The sequence below is a fragment of the Orbicella faveolata genome, unplaced genomic scaffold (assembly GCF_042242905.1).
Source record: "Orbicella faveolata isolate gen_17 unplaced genomic scaffold, um_ofav_v1 contig_2, whole genome shotgun sequence".
NCBI lineage: Eukaryota > Metazoa > Cnidaria > Anthozoa > Scleractinia > Merulinidae > Orbicella > Orbicella faveolata.
Genome location: NW_028301547.1, coordinates 11,793,989 through 11,815,000, shown reverse-complemented (window position 1 = coordinate 11,815,000; position 21,012 = coordinate 11,793,989). Strand labels below are relative to the sequence as shown.

The 21,012-nt window shown below is 41.1% G+C and overlaps 1 protein-coding gene across 1 annotated transcript in view; it reads right to left on the bottom strand.

Annotated features, from left to right (window-relative positions):
* The window catches only part of LOC110046022 (sushi, von Willebrand factor type A, EGF and pentraxin domain-containing protein 1-like), a 64,546-nt gene that overhangs the window by 15,689 nt on the left and 27,845 nt on the right, over positions 1-21,012 (bottom strand). Inside the window, exons 12-21 of the mRNA XM_020751683.2 lie at positions 16,006-16,167; positions 12,582-12,743; positions 11,716-11,885; positions 9,400-9,913; positions 8,117-8,462; positions 6,694-6,974; positions 6,093-6,329; positions 2,191-2,384; positions 1,807-1,935; positions 870-1,008 (exon numbers count right to left, since the gene is read on the bottom strand). Of these exons, the coding sequence (XP_020607342.2) occupies positions 870-1,008; positions 1,807-1,935; positions 2,191-2,384; positions 6,093-6,329; positions 6,694-6,974; positions 8,117-8,462; positions 9,400-9,913; positions 11,716-11,885; positions 12,582-12,743; positions 16,006-16,167 (2,334 nt within the window). The remainder of the gene's footprint in view (positions 1-869; positions 1,009-1,806; positions 1,936-2,190; positions 2,385-6,092; positions 6,330-6,693; positions 6,975-8,116; positions 8,463-9,399; positions 9,914-11,715; positions 11,886-12,581; positions 12,744-16,005; positions 16,168-21,012) is intronic.

Below are 21,012 nucleotides of genomic sequence, written 5' to 3'. Positions count from 1 at the left end.
GACATTTGGACTGTCGTAGATTCGTATTCAAGGCATCGTTTTTAAGTTTAGTTCGTGCAAACGTGTGGAATAGAATAAATGTTAATCTGGTAAACAAATGAATGAATGAATGAATAAATGGATGGATGGATGGATGAATGAATGGATGGATGGATGAATGGATGACTAAATGAATGAATGAATGAATAGATGGATGAATGGATGGATGAATGAATGAATGAACGGATGGATGGATCGATGAATGGATGAATGGATGGATGGAAAAATGAATGAATGAATAAATGGATGGATGGATGAATGAATGAATGAATGAATGAATGAATGAATGGATGGATGGATGGGTGGATGGATGGATGGATGATTAAATGAATGAATGAGTGAATGAATGGATGGATGGATGAATGGATGGATAGATGAATGAATGAATGAATGAATGAATGAATGGATGGATTGATGAATGAATGAATGAATGAATGGATGGATTGATGGATGGATGGATGAACGGATGGATGGATGGATGGATGAATGAATAGATGAATGGATGGATGGATGGACAAATAGATGGATGGATGGATGGATGGATAAATGAATGAATGGATGAATGAATGGATGGATGGATGGATGGATGAATGAACTTTGTGGCAGCTGAAACGCAACAACGACTAAATTTTTTAATAAAGAGCTGGATGGAAGTGGACGAGAACTAAACCAAGTCTAAGAAGCTTTTAACAAGGCATTAGGTCTTTGCTTTGATTGAAATTCATGCTTAGTGTGCGTTTATCAAGGTTTGGATGTACTCAGGAGCTAGGAGAGCACAAGAGCAGCGTAAGAGTTGTGTCATTAATGTCAATAATGTGAGAAAAGCTTACCTGCAAGACAGCCGTACATCTCAACCCTCATGGTTATCTTTACATTCCATGTCTGGGGCCTGAATCGGACCATTTTAGCCGTGAAGGTTTGAACTTCCTGTTTAACTACTGTGTTGGAATCTGTATTACCAGAAAGAGTCTACAAGAAAATGGAAAGACTAATCAACGTTGTTGTCACGGCGGACATTTTTTGAAATGCAATTAATTCGTCTCGGAACAAATATCATGGTTTGCAACAGAAATCGTGCACGCATTATAGCACTGATTATTTTTCTTCGTTTCCTTGAACACTGCATTTTCCTTACATCGTCTACAGACTATACGGAGTAGTTTACTTTCGAACAGTTCTATTTTTGTATACAGTTCTACATTTGTTATATTTGTTGTAAATGGAAACCTTTAATTGACAAGAAGTTTGTAACTTAGAGCTCGGTATATTACTTTTCTTTGTACTTTGTAGGATTTAACGCAACTTTTTGCAAGTTATAGTAGTGAATGCAACTGAAGTCTTCTTCTCTTTTGTTGTATTCTAGTGTATTGTAAATATTATTTGTACGTATTGTAAAGGTAATAAAGATGTTGTTAATAATAAATAAAAAAATATTTGTTGTATATAAGATATCCTTCGGGCTTGATCACGATGACGTTGGGAAAGCAAAACAAAAACCTACAGCCTGTAAGGCGATTTGCATGATGGCGTTATTTCGTGACTGCAATTACCAGAATCCTTGATTTTTTATTTTTCTCATGCTAATAAGGTCTATTGTTGTTTACCCTACTGTGATTTAAAATATTTCTGAAAAATTAAAAAAAAAAAAAAAATTAAGGAGACACAAATGAATACTGGTAATTGTGGTCAGATGACAACATCGTGCAAGCATGCTACTATGAAATTTTGACAATCATCAGACAACCGCTGACTTGACGAATCGTTTACCTGGCTGTAGTATTGCCACATGCTATCATCCACAGTATATTGCAACTTATATGACGTAACCCATTCCGATAATCCATCCCCACCCTGGGTGGCCACGCCTGTTACTTTGTATACATCACTTAAGTCAATCTGAGAATAGAGCGGAGAAAAAAAGGAAAAAATCATTTAAAAACACTAATAATTATTTGGCAAATAACGGAAATGGCAAAGTTCTTGATTTTGATAGGACCTGAGAGGAACAAAATTTCTACCTGTCTTAGTTAAGTAAGTTTCGCCAGAGAAGCCGTTTGGTCAAAATAAATTTTTTTTCTTGAGCACTCGATTTTTTTTCAGCCAAGCATGAAAGATACCAAATTACTATACAAGGGCAATTGATTGTCATACTTGTAGAAACTGCTGGTGATCAGATGTCTGCGGGCTCCAACCACCCCTGCTGTCCACGACTCCTTGTAGACCGCTGGCCTGTGGAGCATACAGCCGTGCCACCTTTGGTTGACTGTTAGAGGCAAGTGATGATGATGCTGTCATGGCGGAATCAGGGATGGCCTTGCTTTGTACACCAAGTGTTTCAGTACAGCCTTAAAAATCAACTCACTTGTCAGCCTAGAACAGTGTTCATGATACTATTGAGAAAATTAAGGACAAAAACTGTTCCCAAGTGCCTTTATGCTTTGTTTCTGTTCTTGGATATGCAAATGTACCCGAAGCAGGTAATAAGTTTATTTATTATATGGCTGTTCTCACAAGGACTGGGAACTACCGAATTCACGAATTTGATGGGCTGAAATCAATGTTGAGAGCGGTTTAGATTTTCCCATCTTGACCGGCATCTAGACCGGCATCTAGACCGGAAATGTTTTGCGGTGAAAAAGTTGCAAACTAAAATGCAAAAATATTGACTATGTTCTTCTATCGAAGTGCCAAAAAGCCTGATGAGAAAAAAAGTAAAGAGGACGAGCAATCTTTAGCAGAATTAAGTTCAGCTCATCGCCGTTCGCAAGCAAAATGTCAGTTAACTACAAACCAGTTACATTAAACGAATTAAATTGTTCTTGTTTTTATAAACATCTTATTAACCGAGCTTAGTCGGTCTGTATGGAAGAATCTTGACCTCGGTCGCTTGTACGGACCTCACTCCGTTTGGTCTGAACTTACGACTTCGGTCAAGATTTCCCCATTCAGACCTACTGCTCGATTAATAAGAGCTAATTATTATACAGACACGAATGGTTTACTGGAAAATACACCAATTGTAAAGGTTTTTACATTCGTTTTTACACCTAGTCCTCTCAAACGTATTAAATGCAAGGAGCCATAATGAAATGATGTTTTACTATCACCTCTATAAACGTTTTGGCTTTTAGTCTTGAAATATAATTGCCTTAACAAATGCGTTTTTTTACCGTTTATATGGCTTTATTTGTGATTTTCTAGAGTTTCCTTCGGTGAAATCGTCAAACATTTTCACAGTACATCGAATCCTGCAGGATACGAATTTTAAACACGAGAAAAGTAGGGTTTGCAAAGGCAGTTCTTTCGATTTTTGCAAATTTGTCTTTTACCGCTGCGAAATGACTGGCCTGATAGATTTCCCTGAAAAACGAGCTCTAACTAAAGTAAATTATTTATTACCACTCTGCCAAATTTTATGGAATATCACCGAAGGAAACGCAAGAAAAGTCACTTTCAATTTTGCTTTTTTGTGCTCATGGTGACGTCATAAAATATGGAAAAACACTGACGTCTTGGTGTATGATCAAAAAATCTTCGGATCTTCCTCAAAAGTCTTCTGCAATCTTCGGTTAAATATTCGGAAGTTTTGGAGAATGTTCGGAAATGTTCGTATGGCCTTCGGACAAGTTTTGGCGAATCTTCGGAAATCTTTGGAAAGTGGTCGGAAATCTTCGGAAAATTGTCAAAACAATTGCTTGTAGATATCGAATATCTCTTCTCGTGTTCAACTTAATATCTGGAGTTGAACACTCGAAGAGATATTCCATATCTACGTGCGCCCATGTATTATCCTCTACATAGAAAACATCCATGTTTCTTCAGCGTCTTCGTTTTCATCTTCTTTCCTTTTGTATGGTTATCTGAGGTGGTTCTTTACATCCGGTAAAGTTGTGACCAGAAAAACGAAGCCAACACATGGCAAAGAAAAAACAAATAAAGAAACAAAACAAGGAGGTACATTTCCAACTGTTTTCAGCAAATATTTACCCAACATTTTATGCTCATTTCTTGTCAAATTAAACTTAACTTGGATAAAACAGTTTGCTATTTTACAAATCAATCATAGCAATGGTTAGCTGGCAAAACTGATGATGAAATCATCCTATCTTTAAAGTAGTAGGTTACTTGCTAAGCTGTTCTGTACATGTCACGTGTCCGCTGGTCAGGTAAGATCCCACCGCTCTATTTTTCCTTACTCCTGTCCTACATCAGCTTCTCCACACTGTCTTACATCTTTACTTTTCTACTGTTCGCCGCAATGTTGTATATGTAGCTGTTGTCCATGTAGCTGTTATACATGCACCGCACCCTTCTTCCCAATAAGCGCCCTCTTTCTAATAACCGCTCCTCATTGAGTGCCTTGTTAATAAGCTCCCCTATTGCAATAAGCGCCCCATAGCGAAAGGAACATTCAAGACCTTGGCACAGAATAGACTGATTAGATGAATGAATAATTGAACTTTGCTTTCTCAGCTTAAGGTAACATTACAAATTATGACTATCAGAATCTCATTTAAGTATTGTATTGCATTCAGATGTATAGCTAAAAAAATAATTAGGCGTCTCTTTCCTAATAAGCGCCCCTCTCCAATAAGCGCCCTCTCTTAAGAGCCACTAACTGTAAATATGGAGAATCCGACGACGGGTCGGAAAAGTCGGATTTTCTTTCATTGCATCAGAAAGACCCTTTTGGTGAACTTTTTTCAGAAATATACTTTCAAAGTTCCGGCGAGTTCACATTTTTGTGAAATCTAGGAAAGTTCGAAATCAACCAAGATGGCCGATGGAATTTATGCAAAATTGCACATTTTCAACAGGCCAGTACAGAAAGAAGGGAACTTGCCTGGATTTCATATTCACACAGTTTGTAATTTACACTGTGATCATTCTTCTGAGCTAAAAGTCATCTTGAAGTAAGTACGTTTTGTCTACTTCTCGGCCGTTTGAAAAATACAACTATCGCAATTTAATTTACATGTAAAATTTCAACTGATTTTACATAAATAAAAGGTTCTGAAATAAGAGCTATGCTATGGATATACCATATCTAAATGGCTAGTTTGGCCCGTGAAAATTAAGCGCGCTTGATGAAAAACTATAAAGGGTATTTTGACCAATTGCACCATTTTTGGGACGAGTGCAATCTCGTTCCCAGAGTCTTCGTTCCCCTTGACCAGCGGTCGGAAAACGAGAGCTCTGGGAGCAACCATTTCAGGCATGCGCCATAGATGCAGACTGCGCAGTGAAACCGGATGGGCAGAATTCGGTTATTTCCTTTGTTATTTCAAAATGGTTGCTCCAAGAGCTCTCGTTTTCCGACCGCTGGTCAACGAGAACGAAGACTCTAGGAACGAGATTGGGACGAGCGAGCAAGAACTTCGATTTCGCAGTGATCTTTATAAACATAATTCGACATGTTTCATAACACAAATTATTCTTAAACATCGTGTATTGTACTCTTAACCAGTATTTTAAACAATATCTCAGAATAAGCCTGGGTTATAGATGGCACAGTCCACAGTATGGTATATCCACAGCATAGCTCTTGTTTCAGAACCTTTTATTTATGTAAAATCAGTTGAAATTTTACATGTAAATTAAATTGCGATAGTTGTATTTTTCAAACGGCCGAGAAGTAGACAAAACGTACTTACCTCAAGATGACTTTTAGCTCAGAAGAATGATCACAGTATAAATTACAAACTGTGTAAATATGAAATCCAGGCAAGTTCCCTTCTTTCTGTACTGGCCTGTTGAAAATGTGCAATTTTGCATAAATTCCATCGGCCATCTTGGTTGATTTCGAATTTTCCTAGATTTCACAAAAATGTGAACTCGCCGGAACTTTAGTAACTTTGAACTTTGAACTTTGAAAGTATATTTCTGAAAAAAGTTCACCAAAGCAAAGCGGATTCGCCATATTTACAGGCAATGGCTCTTAAGCTACCAAAAGTAAATTAACATCCTGGGTGCTACTGGAATCGAAACATTACGGTATTTAATGTTCAATATTCAAACATGTTTCGAAAGTAGTACGTAATATAACAACTCACTCATTTGATAGTAGTCAAACCCTTTGACTGGCGTCAGTCCAACATCACCAGAGGCCTCCCTACTGAGGTAACACGTGGTTCCATTCCTGTCATAATCAAACGATCTGCATGGAAACGAATTCTCTTTCTCACAGGCATCTGCACATTGTTCAGCGGTCTTTCCGGACAAGACTTTGTCATCGTTGTTTGCAAGACGGGCGTCCCGTTTTGCTGAAAAGCCTCTGAGAGCATTGGTAACTAAAAAAAATGATAATGAAGCTGGTTGTGAGTAAACTGACAGATTGAAAAAGATTCTGAGATCCTTCGAACGTGTTCTAAATATACAGTAGTTGAACAATGGGTGTCTTTTAAAGTTAAAGTTTTTTAAGAAACCGTGTAATCGACCCATTTTGAAGCATCTTTGCGATTTTTGTAGTTATCATTCAAAGTATCACTTATGTGAAACTGGAGTTAATCGTGAAAGATGGCATTCGAATATTGAAAGAAGACCTAATACTTAATTAAAAGATATCATGGTTAGAATAATACAATATGACGCTATAGCGGGTCTGGTATCTTTTTTCAGAAACAATTCATTTTATTAAATCTCTAAACTGCTCACATAAACAGGCAAAAGGCTTGGACGTCAACACGTATACTCCTTGAAGCCCCTCACGGAAGTCAGCCCAGGCCTTCACATTTCCTTGTTTCCCATGACAACTTCGCACCAGATTGTAGATATCTTGGGGCGAGAGAACTTTGTCCCATACATTTAACTGGCTGAGATCTCCAGTGAAGGCTTCTTCAGGACTGAAGGAGCCCCCTAACGAATCCTGCTCCTGACCTAGCACCATGACACCTCCTCCACGGATCACGGCTCCTGACTGGAAGGCCTGTGAGTATCTGAACACAGTGTTCATGCACAACACTATTTGTTAAGTGATCCATGTTATGGAAGATATCAAGAGAGGATGAAGGGAAACAGAGTTAATTCTCAATATAGGCCTTGTTTCCATAGTTACTCGTCTCTGGTTATTTTTAGATCACTCCTGGTATAGGAAATATAGAAATTGCCAATCCTGTGAAGTGGATTTTGCTGACGTGGACAGCCCAAGCGGCTTTACACCATTTTCACCCTCTTCGAAAACATGGACAATGCACATTGTGACATTATTATCAGAGGAAAACCTAGTTATCATGTCTAAAAATAACTTAAGAGGTATTACCTTATAAGTAAGGTTTATATGGGGAATTAACTCTTTTATCCTTCATCCTCTCTAATTGCATCAAATGGTTTCCTACTGGGCCTGATTCTAAGTTAAAGTCAAATAACAGCAATCCGAGAGTTATAAAAAAGTTAACCGTTTGAAATTCATTTGCTTGCACCGAAATAACAAAACTACGTGTAAAGTTGGGGGCTGATCCTGGATTAGATTAATCCAATTTAGACAAACGCGCCCACTGCTTGCGCTTTTCTTTCCTTTCAGTTTACTGTGGAACCTACTTCTGCCTGCTTGCTAATGTCTGTAATTAGCTTAAAACTCTGACTTTCGTGTAACCAAGCATACAAAAATGTTTGTTTTGACTAACTTAATGTGAAAAAACCCCCCAAATAACGACTTCCAGACATCATGGTTCTGAGCTACCTGTATTCTAAATGGTCTATAGGATTATTTGTGGGTGCAATAATCAGCGTAGATAATTTACTTTAAGAAAATCATGTTAGGTAAAGTAAGGTGGAAAGAATAGAATGAATATGTTAGGAAAACTAAAAAAAATCACATACTTTTCCACCAGTAATTCCACCTTTTATTGTTCAGATCAGATAATCCTGAGCGGCTTAACGTTAATACTCGACAGGGTAACGAAGCTAATGTCGACAAAAATATGACAAACGGAAATTTCACATTTCATCCACTTCAGTGACATCATAGCTTGAGAGGACCACACAGATGCTGATGTTTAAACCTTCATTAGTAAGTCAGCAGACTTTCAGCTTTGACAAAAAAAGGAAATGGATTTCAAGTAAGACAAGACACGGTTACCTCTTCACTTCTTGTCCATTTTTGTAAAAGATCCATTTCCCTCCATTGCTGTCCCACGTGACAGCCACATGATTCCACTTGCCATCATTAGCTGACGTCCCAATGAACAGCTTTTCATTGTTTATATGCAGTTCGAAGGCGCCATAATCCTGTATTACAAGTGCATTGTCTTGAAGTTTGCCTTCCACCACGTTAGAGTAAGACAGGGGGGTCCCCGGGTTTTCTGTGTCATCCGTGCGAAGCCAGAAAGCAATAGTAAAAGCTTGCATGTCTGGAATGTTAGACACACTTGAGGAGGAGGTGGCAACCCGGTGAGGAAAGGAAAGATCATACGCGAAACACAATTCTGCCACAAATCAAAAGCATAACCTTGGTTAGTATAATTCCCCTAAAGTTCCGCTAGACGAAAAGATCTGCTAGACGAATTCTACAATGACGCGCCATGCAGTTATTGCGTTTTTGAAGTAACACATTTTGGCAAAACTGACGCCTATATTACTGGTGATAATGTTATACGGGCTGCGCTCAATTTAACAATTTGATTATGAGCTTGAGATTTCTATAGGGCGATCACTGTCACCGTGTAGATATCGAGAAGGAATAACAATCCCACTGTAGAATTTTACCTAAACCTCCTTCAAATTAATAACCATTTCCATTGTTTTCTGAGCGTTGTTAAGTAGTATTAACTTCGTCTTTCTTACAGGAAGTTGCGCGCCTGTCCAGAGTTAACTGCCATTTGAAACTTGTAGCTGTGTTCAGTCAACAATTTTTACCTTTCGTGTTTATTTCCAGAGAGAGATTTTTGAAGCACGAGGAGAACCAACGAGTTGTTATTAACGGAAGTCTCTCCAATTATGGTAAAAGCTCACATTTTATATCTGGCCTTTTTGTAACGTTGGTTTCAAGTTGTTTTTCGGTCAATGGAACTCCGTATTGAAATGAATTTAATTTCTGCTGGACAGTACCGCTGGCATTAGTTCCATTGCGACCTTTCAAATGCTAGATGATGTTGAGTTGGAAATTGAATTTCCTTTGTTTGTTGGTTGACACGTAACATTGGGTTGTAACAACAACGTTCATAAAAACGTATAGAAAAGTTGTAAAACTTTAAAAATTACAGTAGCATACACAATGTCGCCAGTACAGTGATGAATACTTTGCAAAAACAGAGCTTTCCGTATGCCTAATGGGTTGTGTTAGGTTTGCAAGTTATTGTGGTAAAACGTACAGCCGCCATCTTGAGGTAACAGGACTGAGATGTGTCGTACAAGTTGTCTTACTTTTAGTGCAGGTCGCTCCAGAGTAGGTGGGCTTGCAAATGCACTCAAACCCATTTTCCTTGTCGACACACTGTCCGCCATTACGACAAGGTTCCAACAAGCACTCATTGATACTCGTTTCACACTGCACTCCTGTAAAACCAGCTTTACAGGTGCAAGTATACCTGTTGTCGCCATCTACACATGTTCCATTGTTCTGACAAGGATCGCCAGCGCATTCATCGGTGCTTCTCTCGCACTGCACTCCTTCGTACCCAGGTCTACATGAACACTGATATCCCTCGGCCAAACTCTTACACGTGGCATAATTATGACACGGGGATGAAACGCAGTGGTCAATTTTCATTTCGCAAAATTTTCCGCCATAACCAGACGGACACTCACAAATGAAGTCTGGCGGTTGCACAACACACTTGGCGCCATTCTGACAAACGTTTGGACCACAAACCTGCGACGGAATGTCACACTGCAGACCGCTGAATCCTGGGGCGCAGACGCATTCGTAGCCGTTTACCTGCCATTTAACGTTTGAAGTAAATTCAAGCCACGTTGAAACTCAGCACGAATTGAATCCTACTGAGTTATCAATAAACACCTTACTTCACTTTCAATCCAGAATATCATCAACTTGTATAAACAATCAGTATAAAGAAGTTATACAAGAAAAATATTACAACACGGAAACACGCAATTTAATAAGCCAGTTATTATTATTATTATTATTATTATTATTATTATTATTATTATTCAAGCCTGAGTTACTTTTAAACTTTTATAAAGATTAGGTTTTCGACCCTGAGCGCCCCTATACCACCTGGGCTAACATCAGCAGTTAGTTAGTAAAGATGTTACTTAGCCAGTTAGTTAGTTAGATTGCTATTTAGCTAGTTAGTTAGATAGTTAGTAGATAGTTAATAAATTGCTTGTTAAATGAGTACGCTTTTATATATTCATACATTTTATTTTCATAATGGGTTGACTAGCACGTATGGTTCGTCAGTTCCCTTCTAGTCTTCCTCACTGCCTTGTTATGTACTAAGATTTTTTTTATTAATGTGCTTATTACAATTATTATTAATATTATTATTATTTTGTAATATCGTTTATGATTTTTTTCTTTGTTATATAATCGCAGTGAAAATTGAATAAATTAAAATTAAACCGTATGACTTTTAGTATAAGGGACTTAAAGATACGTTACGGCGGGCTACTACTACGGCTACTTTGGCCGTGAGGGACTAGGCTGACAACGCCGTTTTCTCCGCAAAACTCAAACGGATTAAGATCTCGCTGTAAGGCCACGGGGTGTACAGCCTCTAAGTGTCTTTATAAAAATGGCTTCGTTCAAGGAAACCCGCAGTTACTTTATTCTATTTTCATACGACAGGCTTTATTAATGACGAGGATTTCCTTCTCCTTTATCAGTTTTACATCTCCCAGAACTTAGATTTGCCTCTCAGCTGCTATTTGAATCGCCTGTAATTCCAGCCACAAAACAAAACGACACTGACAAAAAGTTCGATTGAAGCACGGGCAGGGTGTTCATACAACGTGATAAGCCAGCCCGAAAATACAAACTTTTGATTCTAATTTGCTGTTCGGCCTGGTGCAAATATGACTGTCGCTCATGGTAGATGTTTGAATCATTCAAATTATCTTCGAACGGTTACTTTATCTTCAAACTAGGCTGTTCAAACAGAGAAAAAAGCGTTAGAATGAGAAGTAAACAGAAGGCTTATACTTATATAGTATGAGAGTACGTGAAACCAGGTACTTTCCCGTAGTAGAAAGCAAGGCTACGGCGGGAAAGCCTTACTGGAACGGGCGTCATGACGTCACCGGAAGTGATCTTCACTATTTGCCGCCGTACTACACTTTAAGTCCCTTTAATGAGTCTAGGACTAGGCTTGCTGCAGTGTTTTTCCCCAGCTTGCGCTCGGCGGGGGAAATACTGTACACGAGTGTGATTCAGCTTCATATTTGTACTCGTTTTCACACTTATTTGGACTTTGAGATCCAATGCTATGGTAGAAACAATCACATTATTTAACCGATTTCTACCAGTTTTGGATGTTCACTTGTGTAATAAGTAATTGGCGATAATTGGCCATTTCCGAATTACCTTTAGCATCTTTCTCAAAGCGAGTCTTGGTGCACATCCTTTCATGTGAAAATGAGATTTCATTCACATGCAAATTGAACTCATTTTCATATGAATGATTGTGCACCAGGCTTCGCTTTTGTAGAGAGGCTTAGGTCATCTCTGAAATGGGCAATTCATTTCTCACTGAATGGATGAGTGTTGTTGTTTATTACCTTGTCCACACATGTTGCTCCTTGGTAACAAGGATCAGACAAACATTCGTCATTCTCGCTTTCACAAAATTTTCCAGAATATCCTGGCTTACATTCACACAAGATGTCGTCCTTTAAGTCAGAACAGGTGCCGCCATTATTACACGGGTTCGACGAACAGTTGTCAATAGCTGGAAGGGAATTCAATTATGAGCACTGCTCTAAAACTCTAAACTGGGAACAGCATTTAACTGCAAAACGCAACTTGGCGTAAAGGCAATTCCCATAAAAATAAAATGAGGTAAAAATGCATGATATGAGCAAGCAACGAACACCCAGAAGCGGGCAATATCACATACATAAGGTACAAGATCTGAAGTACAAAATTTGAAATGAAATTAAAAGACTTACATTTTCATATTCGAGCAACAACGCAATCAAAGGTTGATGCACTAGGATTATCAGCATCAACAATAGAAATACAAAACACTCAACTTAGCAATGGATGTCAGATGATAATGCAACTGGGTTAGAAACTCATCGGGAAGTCAGTTCTTAACCAACCAGACATACAGAACTGTGCCAATCACGCAAATGTTCAATTTAAGTCCCTTACTTCATCTTTTAAGAATGATGCATTTGATTGCTTCACTTTGTGTCCAGAGCTAAACTTCGCTAAGAAACAATCTATTTAAACGAGATTGGTTTCCTAATTTACCTCCTTTTTTTGCTACTCCACCAGCAAATAAAATACATTTAAGTAATAAATTTAAAACGAAAAGCTATTGATGTGGTTATCAGTGCATATAACTACTGCACTAAAATCACTTGAACGAGCTCGTACAGGGATTTCATGCAAATTATCTGCCGTTTCCCATAAATCTTACCTACACACATATCTGCAGAATCAGCTCCAGGTCCATACGTGGACTTTCTACCAGTACACTCTGCACACGATAGGGCTCCTATCCCACTTTGATATGAGCCCTTAGCACACGGAACACAAGGCTCTACGCCATTTTCTGAATACGTACCAGGGGCACATTTCACTGAAACAAAGATTGATAGTTACTGAATAACGCAAAGGGCCAATTTGAACCTTCCATCAAATTTAAACTGAGGCAAATTTAATTAGTTTTACCTGATCTCGGAGAAAGAGAATAAACACAACAGGATCGCGGAACATTATAGAGTGACCACCAAAAAGTGCAGCAACAATATGAGCAAACGAAAAAGCACATGCAAATAAATTACAGTACGTTAAGAGGATTTCACGGATCGGCGCATGCGCAAGCTAAAATGTTAATCATTCAATTTCATAGTTCATAAAGCAATCGAAAGCGTGCAAATGACTTTTGCGGGAAATTTGCCTTCGAAAATTTCACAGTCAGCAGCGAAAACCTGACGATATAGGTGAGATTTCTCATGAAAATTCATTACTTATGTTCCGACTCCATGCATATAGTACATTTTCGTTTTCGTATCAACAAGATGTACAGATCGTTTTCACGTGACGTCATCACTTTCTAAAATCCAAAACGAAAGAGCCACCAAAGTCCTCATCAGGCGCAAGAGGCGGTATATTTATATCTGTTTACAATTTTACAGCTCAATAGCGTGCTTCGTTTGGAATCCAGAGCATTTTGAATTTCAGGGTTATGGAGGTGCGTGACACAAGGCTATGATCGAGTTTATCGGAAAATATATACTTATCCCATGATTTTGAGCCTTGTTAGAAGTTAAAGCATTAGGAAAAGTGGTTATGTAAATGCTTGTTTGATCAGTACTGATAATCAGTCGCCTAGATAGCCAAAGTAAGTTCCAGATGTTTACACTATTTTCCGGCCGCCATATTGGTGTACCACGGAGGTACATTAACATGGCGTTTTCATACTGGGCTCTGTAAATATCGGCGAAACATTTCGACGAATATCTGAAGTTTGGGGAAACGCACAGGCCTAAAACTTGGAGAAGTGGCTTATTTAGTTATCTTCTATAACATCATAATTTCATAGCTTTTCCCACTGGATGGTTTTCGATTTATTTTTTTTTTGCGTGACAGTGAAAACGATCTATTCCAGAAATCACAGACTATAATTTGGTGAAAGTTTAATGACAGCTTTTGAGTAGCTACACGGCTACACGAAGGCTAGCAGAGTGACTGGTGTCCAAATTTTACGAAAGATGTAAACGGATTTAGACAGAAAATGGCAAATTTAGAATTGAACATCGAATTTGTTATTCGCATCCTTGTCCAATACTGTCGAACAGATACGACCCGTGAATGGCTGAACACGATCCGTACGACCCGTACAGGTCGTGAAACAATGGTTTACGAGTCGTACAGTTGGTGAACTGTATATCATTAGAGAGACTCAGAGTGTATTAAGCGGGAGAAACCAGAAAGCGCAAATTAGAATGTATATTCCTCGTTCGAAACGTGAATTCCCAAAGCGCAAAAACTGCGAATAATATTCTTTTTACTTAAAACGTTAGAGCCTAAGAGCGCTATATACATTATACACTCTTCAGAGTCCTAGAGTGTGAGAGTCCAAAAGCACTATATATAGTTTATACTCTTCAGAGTCCTAAAGCGTGAGGGCTCAAAAGCGCTATGTCACGTGTGTACTCTTCGAGTCCGAAAGCGCTAATTAGAATGTATATTCCTCGTTCTAAAAAGGTGAATGCCCCAAAGGGGAAAACACAATGGATATTCTTTGTTCTTAAAGCGTGAGAGCCCAATAGCGCTATATCAATTGTATGCTCTTCAGAGTCCTGAAGTGTGAGAGTCTAAAAGCGTTAATTAAAACGTATATTGCGAATTGTGAATGCCCCAAAGCGCAAACACGATGAATATTCTTCGTTCTCAAAGCGTGAGAGCCCGACAGCGCTATCTACAGAGTACGAGTCGTGCGAAAAGGAAGATGCCATTATACAAGTCGTGTCAGATCGTGTATATTGGACAACATGTTTAAATGTGCCCAATCAGCAAAACAGCAGGGGCAGCTTTAGCGCCTCGTGAATCCACAGCTAATTTGACAATGCTATGACGAAATTCATGATCAATAACAGGACAGACGCTTGAAAAACTGACGTCCATTTGTTAAACTGACATACACGTGGACATTGGGAGTTAACATTTTTGGACTTTCCTGCTTTAGGACTCCGGAGAGTATACACTGTATGAAGCGCTATTGGGATCTCACGCTTTGAGAACGAAGAATAATCATCGTGTTTTGCGCTTTGGGGTATTTACGTTTTTAGAACGAGGAATTTAAATTCTAATTAGCGCTCTTCAACTCTCCTGCTCTAGGACTCTAAAGAGCATACACTGTATATAGCGCTTTTGGGCCCTCGCACTTGTAGAACGAAGAGTATCCATCGTGTTTTGCGCTTTGGTACATTCACGTCTAGAACGAGGAATAAACATTCTAATGAGTGCTTTTAAACTCTCCCGCTTTTGAGACTCCGATGAGTATACACTGTATATAAAGTCGTACGACTCGTAAGAGTCGCACGGTTCTTGGACTTGTATATACACTCTTAGAATCTCTAATGATATACAGTTCACCAACTGTACGACTCGTAAACCATTGTTTCACGACCCGTACGAGTCGTACGGGTCGTGGACTTGTATATACACTCTTAGCCTCTCTAATGCCGATGTACAGTTCACCAATTGTGCGACTCGTAAACCATTCTAATAATATACAGTTCACCAACTGTACGACTTGCAAACCATTGTTTCACGACCCGTACGACCCGTACGACTAGTTCGAGTCGTGGACTTGAATATACACTCTAAGTCCCTCTAATAATATACAGTTCACCAACTGTACGACTTGTAAACCATTGTTTCACGACCCGTACGAGTCATACGAGTCGTACGGGTCGTGAACTTGTATATGCACTCTAAGTCTCTCTAATGATATACAGTTCACCAACTGTACGACTCGTAAACCATCGTTTCACGACCCGTACGACTCGTGCCTTTCGTGCGAAGTTCGTGTATATTGGACAACCCTCGTTATTCGGGCCGAACCGTTTATTCTGGACTAGACGAACGAGTTATGTACTCGCATCTGATTGGTTTATAAGCAATGGGGTTGGGTGGAGCTACTCACAGATTGCACATGCGTCGAACCGTGAAACTATCCCTTTAAATAAGTCGATAAATCAACTTGTCAAAGAGTTCAATAAATGGGGTCAGATAAGGCGCATGTACTGAAATTGTTCTTGCTCTTCTCTAGCTGAGAAAAATAATCACATTTCTAACTTTAGGGCGTGCAAATCATAGCCATTCATACTTACTTCCGCATTCCTCTCGTCCTCCTGCTGCCGGAAGTATAGTGGTTGTACCCGCTGGACAGGAAGTGCAGTTTGTGTTCATTAGACCGGATGCATAAGTCCCGCTTGGACAAGGAAAGCACTTGGCGAGTCCATTAGGTGAAAAAAACCCTGGCTTACACTTTTCTGTAAAAAATATATAATTGGACATTTCAGCATACTGATAACCAATAAAAAATTTCCTTGGCTCAAGCTATCTAGATTTTCTTGATAACTTGCATATTTCGCTGTGAATGAAAAACTCAAATATTTCATATAAAGGGAAGTTTGGAAAATTTACAGTGTGTATATTTGTCTGGTTATACACGTTTTGTTTTTTTTCGAGTGAGAACAGTTGGAAAGTAAGCTAATTACTGTGCGCGTCCTATTAAATTATTTATAGCTTTCGTAACTTATCAGGCCCTGTGCGGACATTAAGAACCAAGATTTTTAGTTCAGGTATGTACACATTGCAGAGGTATTTTGCTATTGTCTCAGTGAAAATGTCCATATTTTTTGTATATTTTAAATAGTAGTATAAAGGGGATTAATCAAATACCGTTTCGCAGAGGGAGAAGTATTTCCCGTTTTTACAACCCCCAGCTTTAATTCCGAAGCTCGCAAGCTCGCTTCGGAATTAAAGCTGGGGGTTATAAAAACGGGAAATACTTCTCCCTCTGCGAAACAGTATTTGATTTATCCCCTCTATACTACTTGGGAATTGTGAAACCGGGAGGGATTCCAATTAGAAACAAACGACCCCGCTGTTATACCGTTCGAACATAAGCGATGATTCGAGCAACAAACAAGCGTGCGTGGTTGATGCGTAGCCGGAAAGAAAGCTACGGAAAGAGCTGTGTCGGCGCTTATTGCAGGGAGCACAAATACCAACTAAAGAAAGGAATGAAAATGCCAGCTCCGTGTAGAGGTTGCGGAGTCGGGGTTTTGTGTAATTACCGTCTATGCATTCCATGCGGCGGGAGCGCGCTAAAACAGCGGCTTATCTGCAAGCGCAAAAAAGCAAAGAAAACTTTTGAAATTGTTTTGCTCGAGCTGAGGTCAGCCCAATTAGAGAAACAAAACCTTCCGTTATACAACAAGTCACTATGGCTTCCGTTGACCAAAGGTTTGAAGAAAGACTGGAAGAAGAACTTGCAAAATCGATCCAGCAACGTTGCGGTATTTAGAGCAATTACTTGCAGAAAACGAGCCAGCCGTTAGAAAGATTGTTCAGAACGTGCTGGAGGAACCTATTTCCCAAGAAACGGAGAAGCGTTTGCAAAAACCTTTACTTCCAAAACCTTACCAACCAAGACCCCCTTCCCGGCAAAGAAAGGTGAGAAAAACGCAAGAGCTTCTGAGGGAGTACGAACCCTTTCCTGCGCAGAACATCCGAACAGTGACAGACTACCAGAATGAGATTCTGGACCTCTTCGATAATGCAACACATGAGGGGGAAGAGAGTAAAGGGCGGCGTTATATTCGATGGCGCTTCATCAGAGGTCTGGAAAAAGACCTAACAACAAACTTTATGGAAAACATTCGAGGAAATGTTGACACATCGTTTTACCTGAGGCATGTTTTTTCGTATCAGTTGCGCAACATTGAAGATGGAACGGTCATTCTGTACTACAAAAACCACGGCTCGCCTTGGATAAACAGACTGGCAGAAGCAGAAGAATGGTTGAGTGAAGAAGAGACGAAACGTCTGGACCATGGCAAAATCGAAAGACCATCAACAAAGTGGAAGTTTGTAAGCTTTTTAAATGTTGACCTGAAGGTTGTGATTGACCGTCAGCCGTTGGTGGGAACAGGACCGTTACCTGACTGGCTGCGCAACCTTGCCCATGGCGGGGCGATGACGGCTTTGGATACGTATAAAGACAACTTGTGTCTTTGGCGTTGTATCGCTGTGCACCGAGGAGCGCGTGTAGATCGAAGTACAAAAGCAGCCCGCGGTCTTGCCAAGAGTTTCTTCAAACTCAAAACCATGCCGACCGACTGCCCAAAAACGTCTCTGGATGAATTAGAAAAGGTTGAAAGGCATCTGAATCAAGGTACGGCTTTTTCGGACTGGCTCGGCATCCGGGTATATGAGCCTGAGAGGGGGGCAGGAGAAGTGGTATGGCACCTTAGACGAAACCCAGCAGCAAGTTTGAAGAACATTCTGACAATCGGCATCTACGAAGGGCACGCGTTCTTCATAAAAGATATTGCCAGGTTGGCCAAAAATTATGCGTGCACCCATTGCAGAGCGAGATTCACACAAGTTTGCCATCTCAAACGCCATTTACAAACCTGCAGTGCAGGAAAAACGGTAATCGATTGGCCGGGTGAAAGGGTCGAAGCCCCGCAGACAGCTTTCGAGAAAGCTTTCTATCCAAAACACAACGCTTCCAAAGAATCGCTTCTGTGGCTTGAGCGAGAAGCCAAACGGCGGAAAATCCATATCCACCAGGCAATGTGCGGACATGGTGGCGAGCGTTGGATTGAGCGCGCGCCTGTCGACGGGTACAACAACGCAACGAAGACTGTATTTCAATACCACGGCTGCCACTGGCACGGGTGTCGAAAATGTTACCCGCAAGATCGCGACAAAATCATTCACCGCAACAACCAAACGCGAGAAGATATGTACCAAGCAACAATGAAACGCACAAGATTTCTGCGAGAGTCCGGCTACCAAGTTATCGAGGCATGGGCGTGCGAAGTTGGGAAAATCGACGCTGATCCACCGCGAGCCGAAACAAAAAGCTACCAGCACGCGATCTTGTACGATTTCGAGGCGTATGGAGATAACAATCATCGGAAGGAAGCGACGCCCTCGCTCACGATAGAAAACACGCACGTGCCAATTTCGGTGAGCGTTGGCGACACCCTTGAAAGAGAGCCCACCCACATCTGTGAAAGAGACCCCGCGGAGTTGGTCCGCAAGTTTATGGAAGAGCTGGAGAAACGCGGAAAAAACATCCGGGCCCAGGTACGAGCGGAGTTTTTGCCAGAAGACGCACACCTGCTGCCAAAAGCGCAGCGACAAAAAATCGATGAATGGTGCAACCAGGTTCCTGTCGTCGGGTTCAACTCAGGCAGTTACGATCTGAATCTGATCAAAAACCACTTCGCTGGCCGCCTTGCTGAAACATCACCCAAAGTCAGAGTGGCAAAAAACGGGAACAAAACCATGTTCTCGCTCACTTGGGGATTCCGTTTCCTTGATATCATCAACTACCTTGGACCGGGGACGAGCTACGACAAATGGGTGAAAGCCTACGGATGTAAGACAGTGAAATCATGGTTTCCATACGAATGGTTTGACACCCCCGAAAAGCTTGATTACCCTGGGCTCCCAAAATACGAGGAATGGTATTCGAAGCTAAAGGGCGGATACGTTCTCACTCGGGATGAATGGGAGGGGTGTCAGCGATTGTTCAAAGAAATGGGCATGAGAACCTTCTCAGACCGGCTGCGTTACTACAACAATCTCGATGTGGCTCCCGGCCTTGAGGCTCTGGAAAAAATGAGAAACTTCTACACTGAGAAGGGAATCGACATTCTGAAAGACGCTGTCAGCATCCCAGGCGTGAGTTTACATTACTTGCTCCGGGGAGCGGTTGAGCGTGGTGCGGAGCTTTTCAGCCCGGGCAAAGAAGCTTATGAGATGCTGAAAGGAGCTGTTGTCGGGGGGCCGAGCCTGGTTTTCACAAGATACCACGAAGTTGGTGTTACAGGGATAAGGTCTCATCGAGTTGCAGAACCGCGTCTTTGCAATAATATCCTTGGTTATGATACCAACGGCCTCTATCTTTCGACCATGCTCAGAGAAATGCACTACAGCGGCGTGTCGTGCACTACAGTGGCGTGTTCCAAGCGGAGGCGGCTCCTGCACTAACGTACAGGCTCAAAGAAGGAAATTGGTTCGGATTTGCTGAAGTCGACATCGAGATTCCAGAGCGCTTGCGTCCAAAGTTTGAGGAGATGTGTCCTTTCTTTTACAACAAAAAGGTGCCTGTCGAAGCTGTGCCGAAACATATGGCCGATTACTTAACTCGAACCGGCAGAAAGCGCGGAGACGGAAAAAAACTTGTGGGGGCGCTGTCTGCAGAACGGTTGTTGGTGTACGCCCCTCTGCTGCTGTGGTACGTGAACCACGGGGCGGTAGTCACAAAGGTTTACAGAACAATCGACTACCAATCAGCCAAGATCTTTTCCTGGTTCGTGGAGCAGGTGATGGAGGCGCGCCGGACAGGAGACGTGGACAAAAGCAAGGCGCTGCTCGCTGAAGTGTTCAAACCGCTGGGAAATAGCGCGTACGGGAAGCTCATTGAAGCTTTGGAGCGGCAAACAAACGTGATTTACACCAAAGACGAGAGGGTGGTCGACAGAGCCTTGCGGAGCGCGTATTTCTCTGATCTTGAAAAGATCGGGCAGGCGTATGAGTTAGAAAGCTGGAAGCCTCGGATCACAATCAGACGGCCGGTTCAGGTTGGAATCACTGTCTATCAGCTGGCAAAGCTGCGGATGCGGGAGTTCTATTACGACTTTCTCGACAGGTATATCGACAGAAGAGATTTTGAGCTGATCCACATGGACACGGACAGTAACTACATGGCAATCTCCGGTGAGCGGCTCGAAGACATTGTCCGGCCGGAGCTGAAGCAAGAATTCGGGGCGGAAAAAATCAGTGGCTGTCTTGGGACAAGTGGAGCGGTGGTACCCCAGGTCTCTTCAAGCTTGAGTGCGAGGGCAGCCGGATGATCGCGCTCTGCTCGAAGTGTTATTTCGTCGACGAAGCAGAGGGCGAAAAAAAGAAGTTTAGCACGAAGGGGATGTCGAAGAAGCAGAACGAGATCACGTGGCAGCGTTTTAAGGCAGCGTTGGAAGGCAGCAAAGACATGACAACCAACAGAGGTTTCAGGATGCGAGACGGGCAGATGGTCACTTACGAGTAGCAGAAGCTGGGGCTGAGCGCTTATTACGACAAGCGGTGGGTGC